The sequence below is a fragment of the Adiantum capillus-veneris genome, chromosome 26 (assembly GCF_014529385.1).
Source record: "Adiantum capillus-veneris isolate H3 chromosome 26, ASM1452938v2, whole genome shotgun sequence".
In the NCBI taxonomy this organism is placed as follows: Eukaryota; Viridiplantae; Streptophyta; class Polypodiopsida; order Polypodiales; family Pteridaceae; genus Adiantum; species Adiantum capillus-veneris.
The window spans coordinates 87,960,640-87,978,871 of record NC_140956.1 but is presented as its reverse complement, the minus strand read 5'-3'; the positions used below and the strand labels follow the sequence as shown (position 1 = coordinate 87,978,871).

General features: G+C 40.0%; 1 protein-coding gene across 1 annotated transcript; it reads right to left on the bottom strand.

Annotated features, from left to right (window-relative positions):
- Positions 1-3,613: 3,613 nt before the first annotated feature.
- On the bottom strand, positions 3,614-4,224 carry LOC147423794 (uncharacterized). Its single transcript, XM_086502001.1, has 2 exons — positions 4,057-4,224; positions 3,614-3,700 (listed from the first exon to the last, which is right to left on the bottom strand). The coding sequence occupies exons 1-2, from the start codon at positions 4,222-4,224 to the stop codon at positions 3,614-3,616; spliced, it is 255 nt and encodes an 84-aa protein (XP_086358127.1).
- Positions 4,225-18,232: the final 14,008 nt, after the last annotated feature.

Sequence of the window (18,232 nt, the reverse complement as noted above, 5' to 3'; positions counted from 1 at the left end):
CTCCCCCCTTTGGAGAAGCGTTTTCGTCCTCGAAAACACAAGTGGTGGTATCTTCATAAGAACACTAATTTTTTCCACCGTGGCATCCCTCATGGATCCAACGGTTAGTTGAATCGGAACCCGGTTCATTGGGAGGTTCAATGAAATCAAGAGTAACATCTTGATTTTCTACATTGTTGTCCCTGTGCAACCGTCTTGGTTAACCGACTCATAATCAAAAGAGCGTGAAGGCTCCATTTAGAACTCACTTGAGAATGCTAAATGAGTTATCACAACGTCGAGGTGTTTAAATGTATACCCAGGTTTCAGACTTTTTGAAGGTACTGGAATGTGCAATATAACCTCGGCTCATCTTTCCATGAAAGTACTATGCTGACATACTCATCAAGAGCAACCAAGTCCTTGACTTGCGGTGGTTTCTTGTCAATAGTCAACCTCATCCAAACTCATGATTAAGGTTGATAACTTGAGAATAACAGGCAGAGACTAGAACTAGCCGTAACATGCCTTTCATCATATGAAGCAACTCCAAACCAGAAAGGTGACCGATCTAGTGGTTTCACTTCTTGCTAACGTATGCACTTAGCATATCCTTTAGCGTGCTTTACTAACGTATGCACTTTGCATATCCTTTAGTACTAAATAGAATGCTTGTAAGATGCCCATCCTACGCGGGATGAATAGCAACAGTAAGAGTGAGGTGATTTCCCCCAACCACTTACAGACATTCGCCCACGACTGACGACAAACTATGACTCAATCATTGATTATCCAGCCATGTACACGATATGGAATGGAGACAACCAACTAGGTTGAAAGCAGATTGGAGTTTCAGTGCAAAAATTTGCAGAAACAATAATGTCCATGAATTTGCATGCCGCTCCGAATAAATTTGTGTTAAACACTAGGGCCCATAACACCTAGTGTGCATGCATTTAACACAAACATATCCGAACCGCAATTCTATGACGAGACTTTCCACGGTACGTACGTAAAAGTCTTGCAACAAAATTTGGACCATAATAGAATGTGACAACCCGATCACACCTAGGTACCAACCATGAGACATTCTCATGAATATAGCATATTTTGCAACAAAAGTTGGACAATAACAAAATGTGACAACTCAGTCACACCTAGGTATCAACCATGAGACATTCTCATGTATATAGCATACTTAGCTATATGTAGAAACGACCCTCTGTTAAGGTGGTTTCACAACAATTTTAATTGTAACAAGTTTGTACTTAGTACCCGCCAATTTCTGGCCAACTGAAATTGCTCCTAATACTGTGTGCTTAAAATGGTCGAACCAATGGATGCGACCAGCACCTAGGGACTTTGTCGCGACACATTGGTAAAAGTTGACGCTAGTGTCAGTCCAAGAGACTCATATTCTCCACATGTGGAATATGTCTCAAACAAGGATATCAAGAAAAGCGACATCCATCAATTACGAGCTGGTACTTGTGTGTGGAGGTAACTGCAAACACTCCACGACAAGAGTGAGAGGGACCCTCATTATCATGCTCCACACTGGCTAAACTGAACTCCTTGAGTTCCTAGACCATGTTGTATCCCATGTGACAACATGTGCCAAATCGAACCCTACAACTAGGTTCGTAACAGCATAAGGTATAGTAGACGCTACGGTCCGAAATACTCTGTTCCAACATGCCCTTGGCATGGATTTGAAAAATTCAAGCGTATTTATACAACTTGCACTGGAAACCGTGGGTGTTGCTTGCGCAATCCAAGCCCTTTGGTTAACATCTACGTAGTCAAACCCCTTGGTAAGACCGTCTGTAGAAACTGCTCAACTAGCAGGCTACGGTAACCAACATAGTTAACCGTGTACATAATGATTGGAATCAACTCGAAAAGTTGAATTCGTCTGCTACCATGTGGTAGATTGTGGAATTCTTTCCTTGAAAGTATAAATGGGAGAGATCAATTGTGATCCTCAATGCAGATCAAACTGTGATCCTTAATACTGTTGGGTGATGTAGCAATCACCTGTCGGGTCTTACCCCAAAACAGTATGTCCATAGAAACTCCATAGTGCTATAGAGAGAGAAAGAAATCCACACAAGTGAACTGCCTAGCTCTTGTGGACATCCATGCTATCTCAACTGATTGCTGCATCTATACTCCCTTGTAGAGATCAGCTACTGTGTAGTGCAAAAATGACACTGTAAACATCCTGAATGACAAGACCCTTGCTCGTCCATTAACGTCGATGTATACTTCCTTGGGTAGATCTGTTCACTCTTGAAAACAATCACCCAAAGAATGCCAATAGTTAGGTCTTACCCTTGGCATGACAATGGCTCGTATCATGTGTGGCTCATAGCCCTTGTGCAAATGAGTGTTCAATGGACGAACTGATGAAGACTAATTTGAGTAGCATCTTAACCATGCTGGGTTGTGGAACTTTCCTTGAACGACTATGACATGTATAGTTGATTGCCATGCTCGTGTGCATCTTATTCCCAACGTGCAGCGTATCCTATAAGCATGCAACAAGTTTCTGCTATGACTCTCTCTTTGAGAGAGGTAATAGAAAAACACAACCACATCTTGATCTACCTGCCTTATAGGGTCATGATTGTATGAAAATGACTTAGCATGGCACTTTGCCTGTGAAATAAGTCCTAGATTTAGGTTCCTTTTAGTGTTGTTGGGTGTTGATAGCAACCAACCATCAGGTTCAACAATCCATCACTTAGTATGTCCTTTACAGAGTTGCGAGTGTGATAGCGGAAGCATAATGCATAAAGTGGTGGAATCCATGCCACCTGCTTAGCATGACTTGCATGCAAAAACGTAAGCCCTTGGCTACTATAACGGTCTCAAGCGTGAGAACTAAAACCATAAGTGCCTTGCACAATCTAAACTGGTAGGAATTCTGTGAGGTGATATTTCCTATTTTGCCAGTTTTTGCAAACTTGTGTGCCACGGCCCTTGATGACAAGTCATTGGGCAGTTCCTTGGCACAAGGGAGAAGCCGTGCTTCATGTAAAATTGCCAAAGCACTTTTCTTTGCACAATGACAGTAATTTTCAAGTAAAGTGTAAACATGGAAAAATAATAAGAACACAAAATTGGCTAACCTAGTTGTTGCGGTCACCAGTTGACTCAAAAGTCCGTGGAACAAAACTCTCTTAAAATGGCTCGTAGCCATATCTGCTGCACGGATGGGAGCTGTTGGATGTAAATATACATCCCTTGTATCATATACGCTCGTCTGTCACATAATGAAATAAGCTGGAAGCATTTTGCCAAATCTTTTCCAAGTTTGTATGCTCATACCATAAGCCGAACGTGGGAATTTTCCATGCAATATACCTGGCTTGAAGCCTTGCTTCGCATAAAGAATGTTGTGATACTAGACGACGAAGTCGGCTGTTGAGACACAAATATCATGACAAAAAGCATCAACCTTGTCGAGTGATTTCAACTGAAAGTAACCAGTCTTGTGTGGCAAACATCCTCTTTCCGCTTCGAGAAACAGTTACACGAAGTCGGCCATGCCGAGCAACATGCCCCCCCGCATCAAGTCGAGCAGTAGGATGTGCCAATCTCCTTGAGATTCCAAAGCATCGCGAATTTGCTATGCTTTTGCATCAAAGTCAACCGCTGAGAAGCCGTGCTTCGGAGACAAGTGGTTGGGATTCAAGCCGTGCTTGATTCGAGTTTCCTAAGCAATACACAGCCTTGCTATTAGAAACATCAAAACCATGTCATACTCAAGCCATGCTTGATTCAAGCTGGCCAGGGAAGCATGGGAAAGGGATATGCAAATTCGGATTGACTAAAAACATCTGACCTAGACATAGCACGATAATTTTTAAAGACATGCCGTGCATGCCTGATCGTACTGATGATGGAGAAAAATCGTGCTTCGGACAAGCCTTGCTTGTGGATGTATATACACATCTAGTACATGCGCAGTTACACGGCATCACTCATAGCCCTTGCATATTATACTATTCAACAGGTACTTGAATATTTTGATAAATACAAGTAAAAGTGAATGCTTACCTCATAATTTACCTGTATAAACTTGTCGTGTTGATCACATGGCCGGGATGCTCGAGCTTTCATGAACCTAGAATCGAGCATCAACATTGTCTTTGATGAGTAGCCTTGCTGAATAACTTGCCCAATGTCAGCAATCACAGGTTCCAATGCAGACAAGCCCTCTTCAAGCGATGGAACCATGTTGTCGTATTCTGGATGGTCTTGTTAGCAACATCTGACGCGGTGTAGTGTCACCGCAAATAGAGCACGCCGTGCCTGTACATGATCGCAAAGTTGTAGAAAATACGGCGGAGCTTTACCTTGATGGTCTGTAAAATTGCCTTGGAATTTTCCATGCGAAAACCCGACTGCAGACCCGAGAGCGATGAGAGTACCGTTCATCTTACGAAGAGCTCGGTGCAGGCCATTGCATGTCTTTGCATGTTAATGCATGCTAGTGCATGTGGGAAAGCTCCCCTGCAAGGTAAAAAGCTAACAAATTTTTTTGTTTTGAAAAAAAATTAAAAAATTTACACAACTGCATAGCGATGGCAAAACGGCGAGCAGCAGAGAGCCAGCACTTTCCTCGCGCTACGTAGCGATGGCGGTGACGGCGTTTGCTCTTGAAATGCGATGTGATCCTTGTGCCGAGCGCTCTGATTCAACCCCACCCCCGCTAGTTTTGGTGCAGATCGCCCTGCGATGCAAGCCCCTGCAAGAGTCGCTTCCCACGGCCATACACTGTCGATTTTCCTCCTTGACCTTCATGTGTCTACAAGGGATCATGCCCACGACACAGCTTTTTGCTGTCATGTCAATCTCGACCTCCCCTTTTGCAATCGAGCATGCATGGCATGCAAGCAAGCTATGCAAGCACGCTCTTCCTCCTCCTTCCAGGCATGAGAAAAAGAGAAAGCCTCCATAGCCTTGCATAGGCAGAGAGAGAGAGAGAGAGAGAGAGAGAGAGAGAGAGAGAGAGAGAGAGAGAGAGAGAGAGAGAGAGAGAGAGAGAGAGAGAGAGAGAGAGAGAGAGAGAGAGAGAGAGAGAAGAAAACCATGCTTCCTCCCTGTCATGGATCCACCCTACCTCCTCCTCTCCACCTTGCTTTGATACCAATGTTTTAGATACAAGTGTGTGTGTGTAAGCATATCAAATACACGTGTTAAGTGCTCTTTATGGTCTTGGTCCGATTTATCTAAAACAAGAATATCGTCAAAGAATACAATCACAAAATCTTGATGGTCAATGAAAATTCTATTTATCATGCATGTGAATGTGACTGATGCATTTGTTAGACCAAATGGCATGACAAAAAATTCATAATGTCATGTTTGTGTTTTGAAAGCAGTTTTGTAGACATCTTGGTCAAACATTTTGACTTGATGATACCCCGATGTGAGGTCAATTTTGCTGAAAATGTTTGCCCCTTTCAGTTTGTCTAACAGATCATCCACTCTAAAAACATGGAACTTATTCTTGATGGTGATCTTGTTTAAAGCTCTGTAGTCGATCACATACGAAAGGTTCCATTTTTATTCTTAACAAGAAGTACTGGAGCTTTGTATGGTGAACTACTAGGTCTTATAAGTCCTCGATCAAGCAAGTCAGTGAGTGGAATTTGTATCGCCATGTTTGCAGTCGGATTTACACGGTAAGGTGCTCTACAAGGAGGTTCACTACCAGATATGATATCTATTTTGTGGTCTTCTGGAACGTGTGGCAGGTCATGATGAAACAACCCTTAAATTGTGAGAGAAAATCATCATGGGAGGAGTTATGTGAAGTTTCAGTTTTAGTGGAGACTTGATTTACCAACACCAGATATGTTTTTCCTTGTTTTGGGATTGCTCTTTTGGCTTGAGTGTGAGAAAGAAGTGGAAATTTTTGATGTGCTAGTGTTGCTTGGATGGAGAAATTTTGATTATTATGAGTGAGGAATATGGTATGTGTCTGATTAAATTCATGATGGAATGACATTCTTAAAATCATGTCAAGACCATGCAATGGTGCTACCAAAAATGTATGTGCTTGTGTAAATGCACCAATGCAAACTTCAGCAGTGACTTGGGTCTTTCAATTATCAAAAACAATTTTGACCACGTGAAGAAATTTGAGAGAGAGAGAGAGAGAGAGAGAGAGAGAGAGAGAGAGAGTTGTTGTGCCAATCGTGTAGAAATAAAATCATGGATACTGCCATCGTCTAAAAGAATGGTGACACTTTCACCCTTGACTATGTCTTGTGCTTTAAACAAAGTGTGAGGAGATATAGGAGCACCTAAAGATGGGTTGTCATCGTGATCATACTCATGATCATATCCCTCGCCGTAATTAGCTTCCACTTCATTGTTGTTGGGATTAGCATCTTTGATGAGGTTAATTGTAGCACCGTTGGGGCGGTCGTTCTTGAAAGGTCTTTGGTTTGGATTTCTCACGACTCCATTGGATTGGTCATTGCTCTTAGTAGGACCATTTGGGCACTTATATGCAATGTGACCATACTAGAAATATTTAAAACACTTCACCTTTTGTTACCATTATAGTTTTGAGCAAGACATTGGTTGGAAATTTTTTGGTTTCTCTTTTCTTTAATAATGTCTAGTACAAACCCTTCTAAATCTCATTCAAATCTCTTTGATGGATTGACCGCTTGTTTAGTTTTTCTTCAAGATCCTCAAAAGCTCTTCTTTCTTTAATTCTCGCCTGGTTGCCTTCACAATCCACCCATTTAGCCCTTGAATTTCAATTAAAAGCTTGACAGACCAAATTTTGTCGACCTGAAAGCGCGATTGAATGGTTGATTTGCCGGATAATTACCAATTAAAACTTGTTTTTCCAATTCAAATTTGAATTTTCAAAAATCGATCCTTCAAATTTGATATCAATTGTTGAATTTCTCAAACCCGACGCTCTGATACCACTGTTTCTGTTGGGGAGATCGATTGCTTGGATGATTCAACGATTCCTCATAGACATGACCATCAACTTGTCACCTTCTCCTCCAAATCCAAGTACACACACACCTAGACTAGACTACACACACACACACACACACACACACACACACACACACACACACACACACACACACACACACACACACACACACACACACACAAAATATATTTGATAAAGAGAGAGTGTAAGATATTGTAAGAGATGTCATAAAATCTCATATCTAACCAACTTAAATGTTTTTCTCATATTAAACTGATCATTTAATGTGGGATAATAAACAGGAACAAGGGTTAGAATATAGACATATGCTTATGGATCTGTCTCAACAGGAGGCCAAGGTTAAAGGGGTCCAAATGAGAGATGGTCAGTTAAAAAGAAATGCTACCTAATGGAGCTTAAAGACCTTAGGGTTAGCTTCATTAAAGACCTCCGAAAGTTCGTGTTAAAAAGTCCTTTACCTTAGGCAAGTAGGGCTGACCTTGAGGTGGGAATCCTACACAAGCATGAGGTGCTTGTGGTACTTGCTAACTAAAGTGCTTAAGGTGTTTGTGGGAACCTTGCTCAAGCTTGAGGTGCTTCTCATGCTTAAATGACTAAGGTTATTGAAGTGTTCAATTCAAACATAATCTCTCAAGAGGCATAAACAATTTGCATGCTTGAATGACTAAGGTGCTTGAAGTGTTCAATTCAAACATGATATCTTAAGAAGCATAAAAGACACATGTCAAGATCCTTCCCATTTGCCCTCATGATGTGCTTGAATCAATGAGAATTTAGATGCATAAAAATAAATAATTAAGTTCCTTCTCTCAAAGAGGAAAAAAGAGGACACATGTCCAAATGATATAATTCAACAAGAGAGAGAGAGAGAGAGAGAGAGAGAGAGAGAGAGAGAGAGAGAGAGAGAGAGAGAGAGAGAGAGAGAGAGAGAGAGGTGGACTAAGCATGAGAGGTGGTATACTCTCCCACACCCACACACACACTCTCTCATGGTGTGAAGTGCAAAGCATAAGAGCTCCATCTCCTTCTCCAAGATTGTTGAGAAGTTGAAAGCCTACACCAACACTCTTGGCTATGGAAAGCAAATCCAACCAAGAGTCATGCTTTAATTCTTAAGCTTGCCATCTTCTTCATTTTCATTACCATGCTATTATGATATGCTAAGCAAGAAGAATGATGATAAGTGAGGAACTATTTCTTTCTTCTATGGAATGCTTCTTCTTCCTCTTCCCTACCCTCATTCCCCGCTAGCTCTATCCACCTTCGAAGGTGTTTGAGGCCTTGGGACTGAGGCCGGGGGATGGTTAATGCTTTTACAAATTTTATGTTATGCTCGTGATGCATGAAGCTTTCCATCATTATAGCATCACCAAGGTCACAAGGAACACAAAAATTGTATTGTACCAAGTCTTTATAAAGGGGAGAATCTATAATACAAAAGCCTTATGGAGGAGGACCGGCTCCATGTAAATCTGGTCTTCAGCTTTTGTCATGTTCTCTAATACTCTCTCTTGAAAAAGTATTCTTCATGCCAAGTTAATTAAGTACTATGTTTATGTCGATACCATCAATTAAGTTCACCCTCTATGTTCTCAAAGTAATCTCACAAAAATGCTCACTCTAATTCTCTTAATTCCGCTATTCTCAAAGTTCATAGACCATTTCCATTACAGGAGATATAGACATAATTAGAGGGTACACAACATGATTTAACATAATCTAAGAGAGAAGAGCAAAGAATCTTGCAAGTGAATGGCCTAAAATCATAGCCCCAAACTCCATGACACCCCTTCTTGTGGAGTTTAGTATTTAATTCATTATTTGAGTTTTTGGATGCCAAAATTAGAGGCCCCTTTTACATCTAGTCCACTTTAGTACTTGAGTGGAGCACATCACTTATTGCATTTCCCGTAAGGGTGAGTTTTCACCAGAGTTATTTACAAGCAGCCATAGTCTAAAATACTGTGCAAAGATAAAATGACTGAGAGGGTTATTATTTGCCAGCGTCTCCTCTTTAACTCCCATAATTTCAATCTACAAATCATCATCAACTCATTATTAGTAAAATCAATTAGATTTCACATAATTAACCATTACGCCAGTTATTCCAATTGCAGTTAACCACATACAATAGGAGGGTGCCCAGTCTTGTAACAACCTGTTTGAAATATATTATCTCTAATTTCTCAGTTATTTTTGTTATATCTTCTAAGTTCAGGATAGCGGTTACCATTTGAAAGGGCATTATGTCATAACCATCCTTGTCGCAAAACATCGTAGTAGTTACATCGTTTACACAAACATCATAGTAGTTATATTGTTTACGCAAACAACTAGTGTTGTCAATTCTTTCTACCATCCAAGGGGTTCAAAAAACTCCTCTAGAAATGGTTCCTTCACGTAATAGTTATCTTCTACTGAGTGCTCCAGGATGCAATCCTCCCTTCTTAGGCTCTCACATTTTGATGCTTTGCACATCCAAATATACGCATTCTTCGCTAGCCAAGCATGCAACTGTGTTCCAATATCCGTAGTGACAACAAAGTCTTTTATTAGGGTTTGGTTTACATCCTTGTAACTATGGTCCTTTGTATTAACCGTGGTTGGGATTCCCTTTTGTCTAAGTAGAGATGGTCATAGCTCCAATCTTGAACCATCTTGAGTTGATGTGAATAAAGGGTCACCCCAAAATAACTTCAAAATTGTTGCCTTTTTTGAGATCTACTATAGTAAAGATATGTTCATATTCTATCCAGCATGAGGATACAATTACTAGTTCCAACATTCTTAAGGGTTTCTCCACATACTCGCCTATTAGTTTCAATTTCACGCACGTTTTCTTGAGAGCTGGTCTTTCCCATTTCTCCGAGATTTCTTTTGTAGTGATGGCTACTCTGGCCCCCTTGTGAAGTATTGCTATTGTCTTTACTCCTTTGTATTATAGAGGTAAGGTGGCATTCCCTTCTTTTCCCTTGTAATAATTGCCCACCTTATTCACTGGGATAGGTTTCTGCTTTAGGTTTCCTAAGATGATTTGTTTTGTTAATTTCATCTACAAGGTTATCTTTTGGATGGATCTTCAATCCTATCTTTTCCAGATTCTTGCTCATTTGTCCCCACAAATATGCTTTGATTTTTAGAAGTTTTGCAAGAGTAATTGTGCATCTTATAAGAGAAGACATTAGATCATGTAAGCCCTTTGTACCCGCCACCTGTGGAATAGAATTCCATTGTGATGGCACAATTCTCACTTCAAATTTTGTATTATATTCTCCTATAAAGGACGATAAAGTTTTTATTGTCGCCAATTTAATCTCTACGGATACCTCCGTACCTGCATCACCATACAACAACTAAATATCTCTCGGATAGATCTCAAGGTCCATGTTGATTTCATGGATTGGTGCTGATAGCATCATGGCTCTTTCGTCTTTTCTTTTTGTGAATATCATCCACAACGATTATAGCCACGGCTCGTCTACTTCAAGAATTTATGGCATCTCCAGGGATTTAGCCTCATCCGTTGTGTTCGCAATAACCCTGGTAGCCAATGGCTATTCCTTGTCTATTTTCATAGGTTTGATTTTGTTGTCTAGATTCTTAGGAGAATCTATGAGAAGATGATCCCTTCCACAACCGTCATAGAATCCTTGGATTTTAAGTTGTTTACATGTTTTAGTTTCCTCAAGCACTCTGTTGTTTTCCTTTTTTAGTGTATGCATTACTAGCTCAGGAGCTTTCAAGCTTTTTAACTGTATCCGAGCTTTAGCAGTTTCTGTGAGCTTTCTGCACATCTCCATTTGTTTGGTTTCAAATTCAAGATGCGGTGTCGTGCTATGACACGTACATAGTGGGAACGCATGCTACAAGAGTTATCTTGTAACTTTGTAGATACATAGTTATATTTATTATAATGTACATATACATATTTAAGTATAATAATATGCTTTCTATCTCATCCTATTATTTATGTCAAGGGTAACATATTCTTACTTTACCATTAAAAAGTACTATGGGAAAAACGTCAATAGCTCTGCCTCTTTAACTTGGGACAAAAAGCATTGATTATTTATTTCTACCATCTCATTATTATCTCACACCCTATCTAGATCCTATATCTAGGGTAATTTCCAATCTATATATATTCTATGTATTTTTCATATTTTTGTTATATTTCTTTTTAATAGCTACTAGGATGGAATCAAATCCTAGTGGGACACTAGGTGACATGATTTCAAAGATACACTTATTTTAATGCATTATTGTAAGCATGATTACAAAACTTTGTCAAGGAGAAATGTCATGCTTTAATATGGCATGAGGTTTCTATTGGAATCAAATAAAAGTCTAGGCTAAGGGGACCACAAGAAGACTTTTGCTGCCAAAACTGTACCCTATTTGATGATTTTTTTACACAAGGTTCCAATCCGAATTGGAAAATGCATATAAAAAGGAAGTCGTAGGCAATGAGATGACGTTTTTGCCCATATTTTTACTTTTTTATTTGGAGCCAACGGTTGAGGAGATATGATCAACATACTAGACCCCAGTCTGCCCACATCATGTAGGGAAAACTCATTTCCAACTTTTCCAGTTTCTGTTTGCACTAGCTCTTCTCTTCTTGTGTAAACCCTTGGGGGTTCCCTTCACCTATAAAAAGGGACCTCTTCTTCCTTGAAAACTACTCAAGCATTCAAGCCATTGATGAGAGGAATTCATGAGGGAGTGAGTAGTAATGTCAAATTGTACTTAGCCATCAACATAAGCCTAAACCTACACTTTCTCCTAGAGGAAGACTAGCCATTCTTGCACACTATCCTTGGAAGATCAACTCTAATCAAAGAAGGTCTTGGACTTGGCATATCAATCAATGTTGAATTCTCCCCTCTTCTTCTCTCTCCATCAATAATGGTGCCGAAGGGTTTGTCAAGTAAGATGTGTTCGACATTGATGTTTTCTTGATTTCTTGTTGTTTTCTTTTTTATCTCTAATCCAACATATATATATATATATATATATATATATATCTAATCTCATATCCTTAAACATACCTATCTCTCTCACTCTTAGTAATTCATCCTCTCTACAAATTTTAGGTTCTCGTTGCTACAGGTACATCTCTCTCCACAGTATCCTTATTGCCTACAGGCAAGAATAGGGCTTCGGAGGGAAACTCTCTTCTCTTCTATTCCCTTTTCTTCTTTCATATCAACATTTTTCACATACTAGAGTTATCCTAGATGAATAATCCACATGATGATAATTTCTATCGCTTTCACTCTGTACGATCTATTAAAATTAACATATGGATTAGCCGTAAAATACACTTTCAACAACGTATAGTGTTTCTCTTTGGCCCATAAAGGCTTAATGCAATACTTCTATCATCGGATCCCATCATACTACCTCTCATAGACTATATCTTTTCCTTTGATATAAGCGTAGTTATCTTGCTATGAACCAAGAGGATTTGTACACACAATTAATCCCAATCACTAGACAAAATATATATATTATGGTAAGCACAAAATGACAATTCCAAAGAACAATTCATAGCCTATTTTCGGTCAGCCAAGATTGAATGCCATTAACTCATCTATTAACCCTTTCATATACCCATGATACGATATGACCGTAGCCTTGATGTTTTCATCTTTGTGTTGTTTTGATATTCTCTTTTTTGTTCTTTCTTTGTGTGTGTGAGTGCAAGAGAGAAAAAGTGGGACTTCTTTGATTGCACTTCCTTACAAACCCTAGTCTTCATGGCATCTATGGTTTAACTCCTTCATATAGTTTTTTGGAGTTCTCTCACAAACTCTGACATCCATAAGCCCGGTGCTTTCCTGGCCAGACCGTAAATTTCTCGATATATTTTTGGTGAACCCGACGGTAATCTGCCAGGGTGAGAGTTTGTGGGTAACCATGGGTGATCATGTTGAGCAACAAGGTATGAATTTTGACCCAGCAACAATGCAAATGTTTCAAGAATTTTTAATGTTCATGCAACAACAACATGCCACCAAAATAAGGGAGATTTCAGCAATGAAGTCCATACAAGCAGTCTTCAATAGAATGGATCAATTCAATGGCAAAGATGTAGCCAAGTACTTACGCGAGTATGTGAAGGAGATGGAGCTGCATCGCGTGTCAGAAGGTGAGATGATTCAAAGCTTTGAGCTAGTTGTTGCTCCAGAAATTAGAGAACATGTTAGGGGAATTAAAGATGGACATGGGAGAAATTGGGAAGAACTCAAAGTAGCTTTAAAGGAGGAATATTTCATGGAGGACTCTGAGAGAGTGACCAAAAGGACATTCTTAGAATGGGTAGTCAAGCCAAAGCAAGGACTATCAATAACATAGCTACTTAGGGAATTTGAGCGGCGCTATGCACAACTCACTAGGACAGGAAGGGCCACAATAGATGCAGAGAAGACATATCTTTTCTTACAGGCTGTAGATAAAGAGTTTCAAGAAAATTTGGAGCTTCTTCTTGAAGATAAAGATGCTAAGCAAGGACTAAAGACCGACTGGAATGAGGTTGAAGGTGCTGTCTCACTGCTTGCCAAACGACAAAGAAGAAGGGACAAATGGTAGTAAACACTACAAGTCCTTCCACCTCAACTCTTGACAAAATGTTAAAGCCTACTTTTATCGCTCCGAAGATCGATGAGTCCATGCTAGATGAGCTTGTGAAGGGAATGCCTGACTTGAAGGTGAAGCTTGCAAAGCTTGAAGAAAAAGGGCAACCGTCAGGGCCACTTTCTAGGCAAAGACAACAGCCCAAAGAAGGGTTTGTTAATAGATGTATTTGGTGTGATAGTACAGACCATGTATGAAGGGATTGTGATGATTTTAGTGATGCTTTGTCAAAAGATGTTGTCTTTTTTAAGGATGGTAAAATCCACTTAAGAGAGACAGGTCTACCCTTGAGAAGTAACTTTGGGAAGGGGGGAATGCAAACCTTAGTTGAAGATATGGCAACTAAGCACGCTACCTCTTCAGTTGAGGCAGCTACTTATGGAGTAAAAATTGAGCATCTTAGTGATGAACAGGTGAGTGACCATCATGGTCAAATTTGGCCAAATGTCATGCAATTAGTCAAAAAGGGAAAGCTTATAAAAGAGATTCTACATGAAGCAGGTGATTGCATACATCTAGAAACAGGGTGGAATGATCCAGTGGACTCATTTTCAGTGCATGCCTATATTACAAAATGCCAACAAAATGAGGCAATTGTAGAAGAGAAGCGTAGACGTGAGAATGCTGATGAAGGACCATCAAAAAGAGCTTCTAGAAGTGGGGGAAGAAGCGACTCAATGCCTTCTCAAACACCCTCAACACAAGGAGCATCTCCACTTGAAGTACTTATGGAGGAGTCTACAACAGGAAAGAAGAAAGAGCCAACAAAAGGTAAGACAAAAGGCCCAACTTATAAACTACAATCGGATATTGAGGTTGCTACAGATTTAAATAAAGTCTAGGAGGAAAGAATCTTGAATAGCAAGATTGAGTTTACTTTGGGAGAAGTTCTTGGCATTGCAAAGCGTGAATTCCACGAGGAGATCATTGACATCATCAAGAGAAAGAGGCAAACTCTTGGTGAGGTTGCTCGTCCACAGGTTGACGGAGAAACCTTGAAGACACAAGGGATGCAGTTGCAAAATAAGGAGGATGTCGGAGCTGTGGTAGGATGCTACCAATCTAGTGAGAGAGTGAAGCAAGTGCATTTCTCAAATGATGATGAAGAAGTTGAAGATATTCCTAGGAGCTACTATTCATGAAGTCACTGGGCAAGGCCCTACTACAGAAATTTTGGTCAAGGTAGGTGATCTTGAAGAGCCATTTGTTGCCTTGATTGACCATGGTTAAGAAATAAACATAATGTCAAAGAGTCTCTACAACAAGTGCAAATGGCCGATGGACACAGATCATGACTGGATGGTAAAAGTGGCAAAAAATTCATCCGATGAATTGTATGCAGCATGTCCAGGTGTGAAGGTGACAATAGGTGATGTAAAGATTGACCAAAACTTATTTGTACAGGATACATCTTCATATCATCTCATCCTTGGACAACCCTACATTGTGGGAGTTTGAATGGAAACAAAGGTAATGGACGATGGTTCAGCATATGCTAGGATACGTAGCAAAGATGGTAAACGAGTGGTCCAATTTCTCATAGTTTGTGTAAACCATGAAAGAAATCGTGACAACCTCAGAGAACATCCTCTACCAAAGGTGAGAAAAGAGTTTCATGATCATAGAGAAATGATGGGTTTTGGCCAATTACCATTGTAAAGGGGGATTACAGTGGTACAGAAAGAAAAAGGGTCTCGCCTGATCCAAAAATAGGTGAAACTTTCTCAACGAGTTCCTTGGTAACAAGGAATGGATCAGTATGTTTTAAAAAACTTGAAGATTTGAAGAGATGTGAGAGGCAATATGTACATAATGTACAAATAGGCATGAAAAAGAGTGGGTTGCTAGAGCCTACTGAAAATGTTTTGGGTTTGTGTGAACAAGTTTCTTTTGTAGATACTATGGGTGAGCTTGATGCTATAATGGGTTCTAGTTTGCATCTTGAAAATGAGGTTGTGGAAGTTTGCTCTATGGAAATGCATCAAGTAATAGAAGCCTTTAAAGAAAGCCAAATAGTTGGCCCAGAAGTCCATACAAGAGTGTAGCAAAGAAGGTGAAACCAATAGCTTCACCCTTACCACCCAACAACAGGGAAAAGATTGAGCAAGCCTCTTTGCAACCAAGTTTAAGGAATCCTAAAAAGATCGGGCATACCTTCACAAAGGAGTCTTTTCAAGAGTTGCAGATTGGTTGTGAGGAGTTTCTAACACAAGAAGAGACAAAGTGCTTCAAAGAAATGCTTTCAAAGCATGGTAAGGATTTTGCATTTGAGCCACATGAGATAGGATGTGTTGATACTTCTATTGTAGCTCCTATGGTAATTTTCACAATACCTCATGTGCCTTGGAATCTCCGGCCTATTCCGGTTCCAAAGGCTCATTTGCCAAAGTTAGTAGAGCTACTGAATGAGAAGATAAAAATGGGAATTTTGGGGCCTTCTTGTGCTCCATACTCAAACAGGTGGTTCATAGTTCCAAAGAATAATTGTTCTCTACGCTTCATCCAAGATATGCAACCAGTGACAATTAGAAATGTAGGTACAGGTGACAATTGTGGATGAGTTTGCAGAGGCGTTTGCAGGGAGGGAAATCTACTCAATGGGGGATCTCTACTCAGGGTATGATCAATTTCATCTTGCAATCGAAAGCAGAGACTTGACAACCATGAGGACACCTTTGGGTTTGGTAAGGATGTGTACCTTGCCATAGGGAGCAACCAACTCGGTTGCACATATGATGAATGGGATGAATAAGGTCTTACGTGACTTTATTCCTCAAATCACAATGCCTTTCATTGATGATTTGCCTATCAAAGGATGTGAATAAAGTGACAAAGATGAAGCTTTGGATCTCAAGGGATGTCGCAGGTTTGTGGTAGATCACATAAATGATTGTGATAAAATTTTTTCTAGGTTGGAAGAAGTCAATCTTACATTGTCAGGAAAAAATTCTATGTTTGGTGTCATTGAAGTGCTCATTGTGGGGCACATGTGCGGGCCATATGGTAGGAAACCTTGTCCAACAAAGGTAGATGCCATCCAAAGAATGAAAGAAAGAATCACTGAGGTTAGAAGGTTTCTGGGAGCATGTGTCTTCTATGTTATTTGGATTCCACATTATGCACATGTAGCTGATTCTCTTTATCAGTTGCTTAGAAAGAATCAAAAGTTTAAATGGACACAAGCACATGTAAAATCCATGAAAAAGCTAAAGGAGTTGCTCGAGTCAGTACCAACTTTAAGGAAGGTAGACTATGAGTGTCAAAGGCCAGTAATTGTGACAGTAGACACCAGTCCTACAGGGATTGGATGGGAAATAGGGCAAGATGACGAAGAAGGATGCAAGTATGTGGTAAGATTTGGAGCAAAGGTACTAAGTGCTCACCAAAGAAACTATCCACAGATAAAGAGAGAGCTATGGGGTATGGTTATAGCCTTGAAAAGTGGAAAAGAGTACCTAATTCGCGCATGTGTGGTTGTAGAAACATATTGTCTACCACTTCTTGGGATGATTACAAGCTGCTCAACTCCAGACATTGCTATGTTGCGATGGATTGCCTACATTAAGTCCTTAAATCCCGAGTTTAAGCACATTGCAGGTAAAGACAATACAATGGCAGATATGCTATCAAGGGCAAGGTATGAAGATGAGTCACAAATGATTGACGAGGGAGATGATGTAGACACAAAGTTCTATTCTATCTCTCATGTCAAAGGTAACAATGTTTGCATGACTAATCTACTTGAATCATTCTTGAAAGAGCTTTATGAAGGTGATTGGCTTCTTATTGGAAGCTATTTGAGTACTCTAGCAAAACAGGATGATTGGTCTGAACAAGAATTCAGGAGGATACGTAGGAAAGCATATGGGTATTTTTTGAGGGATGGTTACTTGTGGAAGCATCCTAAACAAAAGGGTGCTACACCACAACGGGTTATATGTAAAAAAGAGACTCAAGTAAAGCTCATGCAAGAGTTTCATGAGAGTCTATGGGCTAGACATAGGGGTGTGTGGGCAACCTTCTCCAAGTTGAAAGAAAAATACTGGTGGAAGGGTATGTATAAAGATGTATCTCAATTTGTAGAGTCATGTGTAACTTGTCAAATGTATTCAAATGTCCGACATCGTGATGGATTGCACCCTACATATCCACTAGCCATGCACTATAAATGGGTTGTGGATCTAGTCACAATGCCTCTAGGACTCTGGCAGATGAGATACTTGGTTCTTGCACGAGAGGACCTAACTAACCAGGTTGAAGGAAGATCATTACGAGTTAAAATCATAGAAGCTGTGTGCAAATTCCTTCTTGATGAGGTGATTTTCCATTATGGATGTGTGGGAAAGATCACTGCAGACAGAGGTGAACTGGATGCTGAGGAAGCATGGGACTTCTTTTCCAGATTGGGAATCAAGCTTTCTCTTACTACAACTTACAACCCTGAAGGCAATGGAAAGAGTGAAAGAGGGCATCCTACTATCATCAAAGCTTTGGCCAAGGCTTGTGAAGGAAGAGTTGGTGAGTGGCCAAAACTGTTACCATATGCTTTATGGGCTGATCGTACAACACATAGGTCAGTAACTGGCTACATGCCTATAGAGCTAATGTATGGTC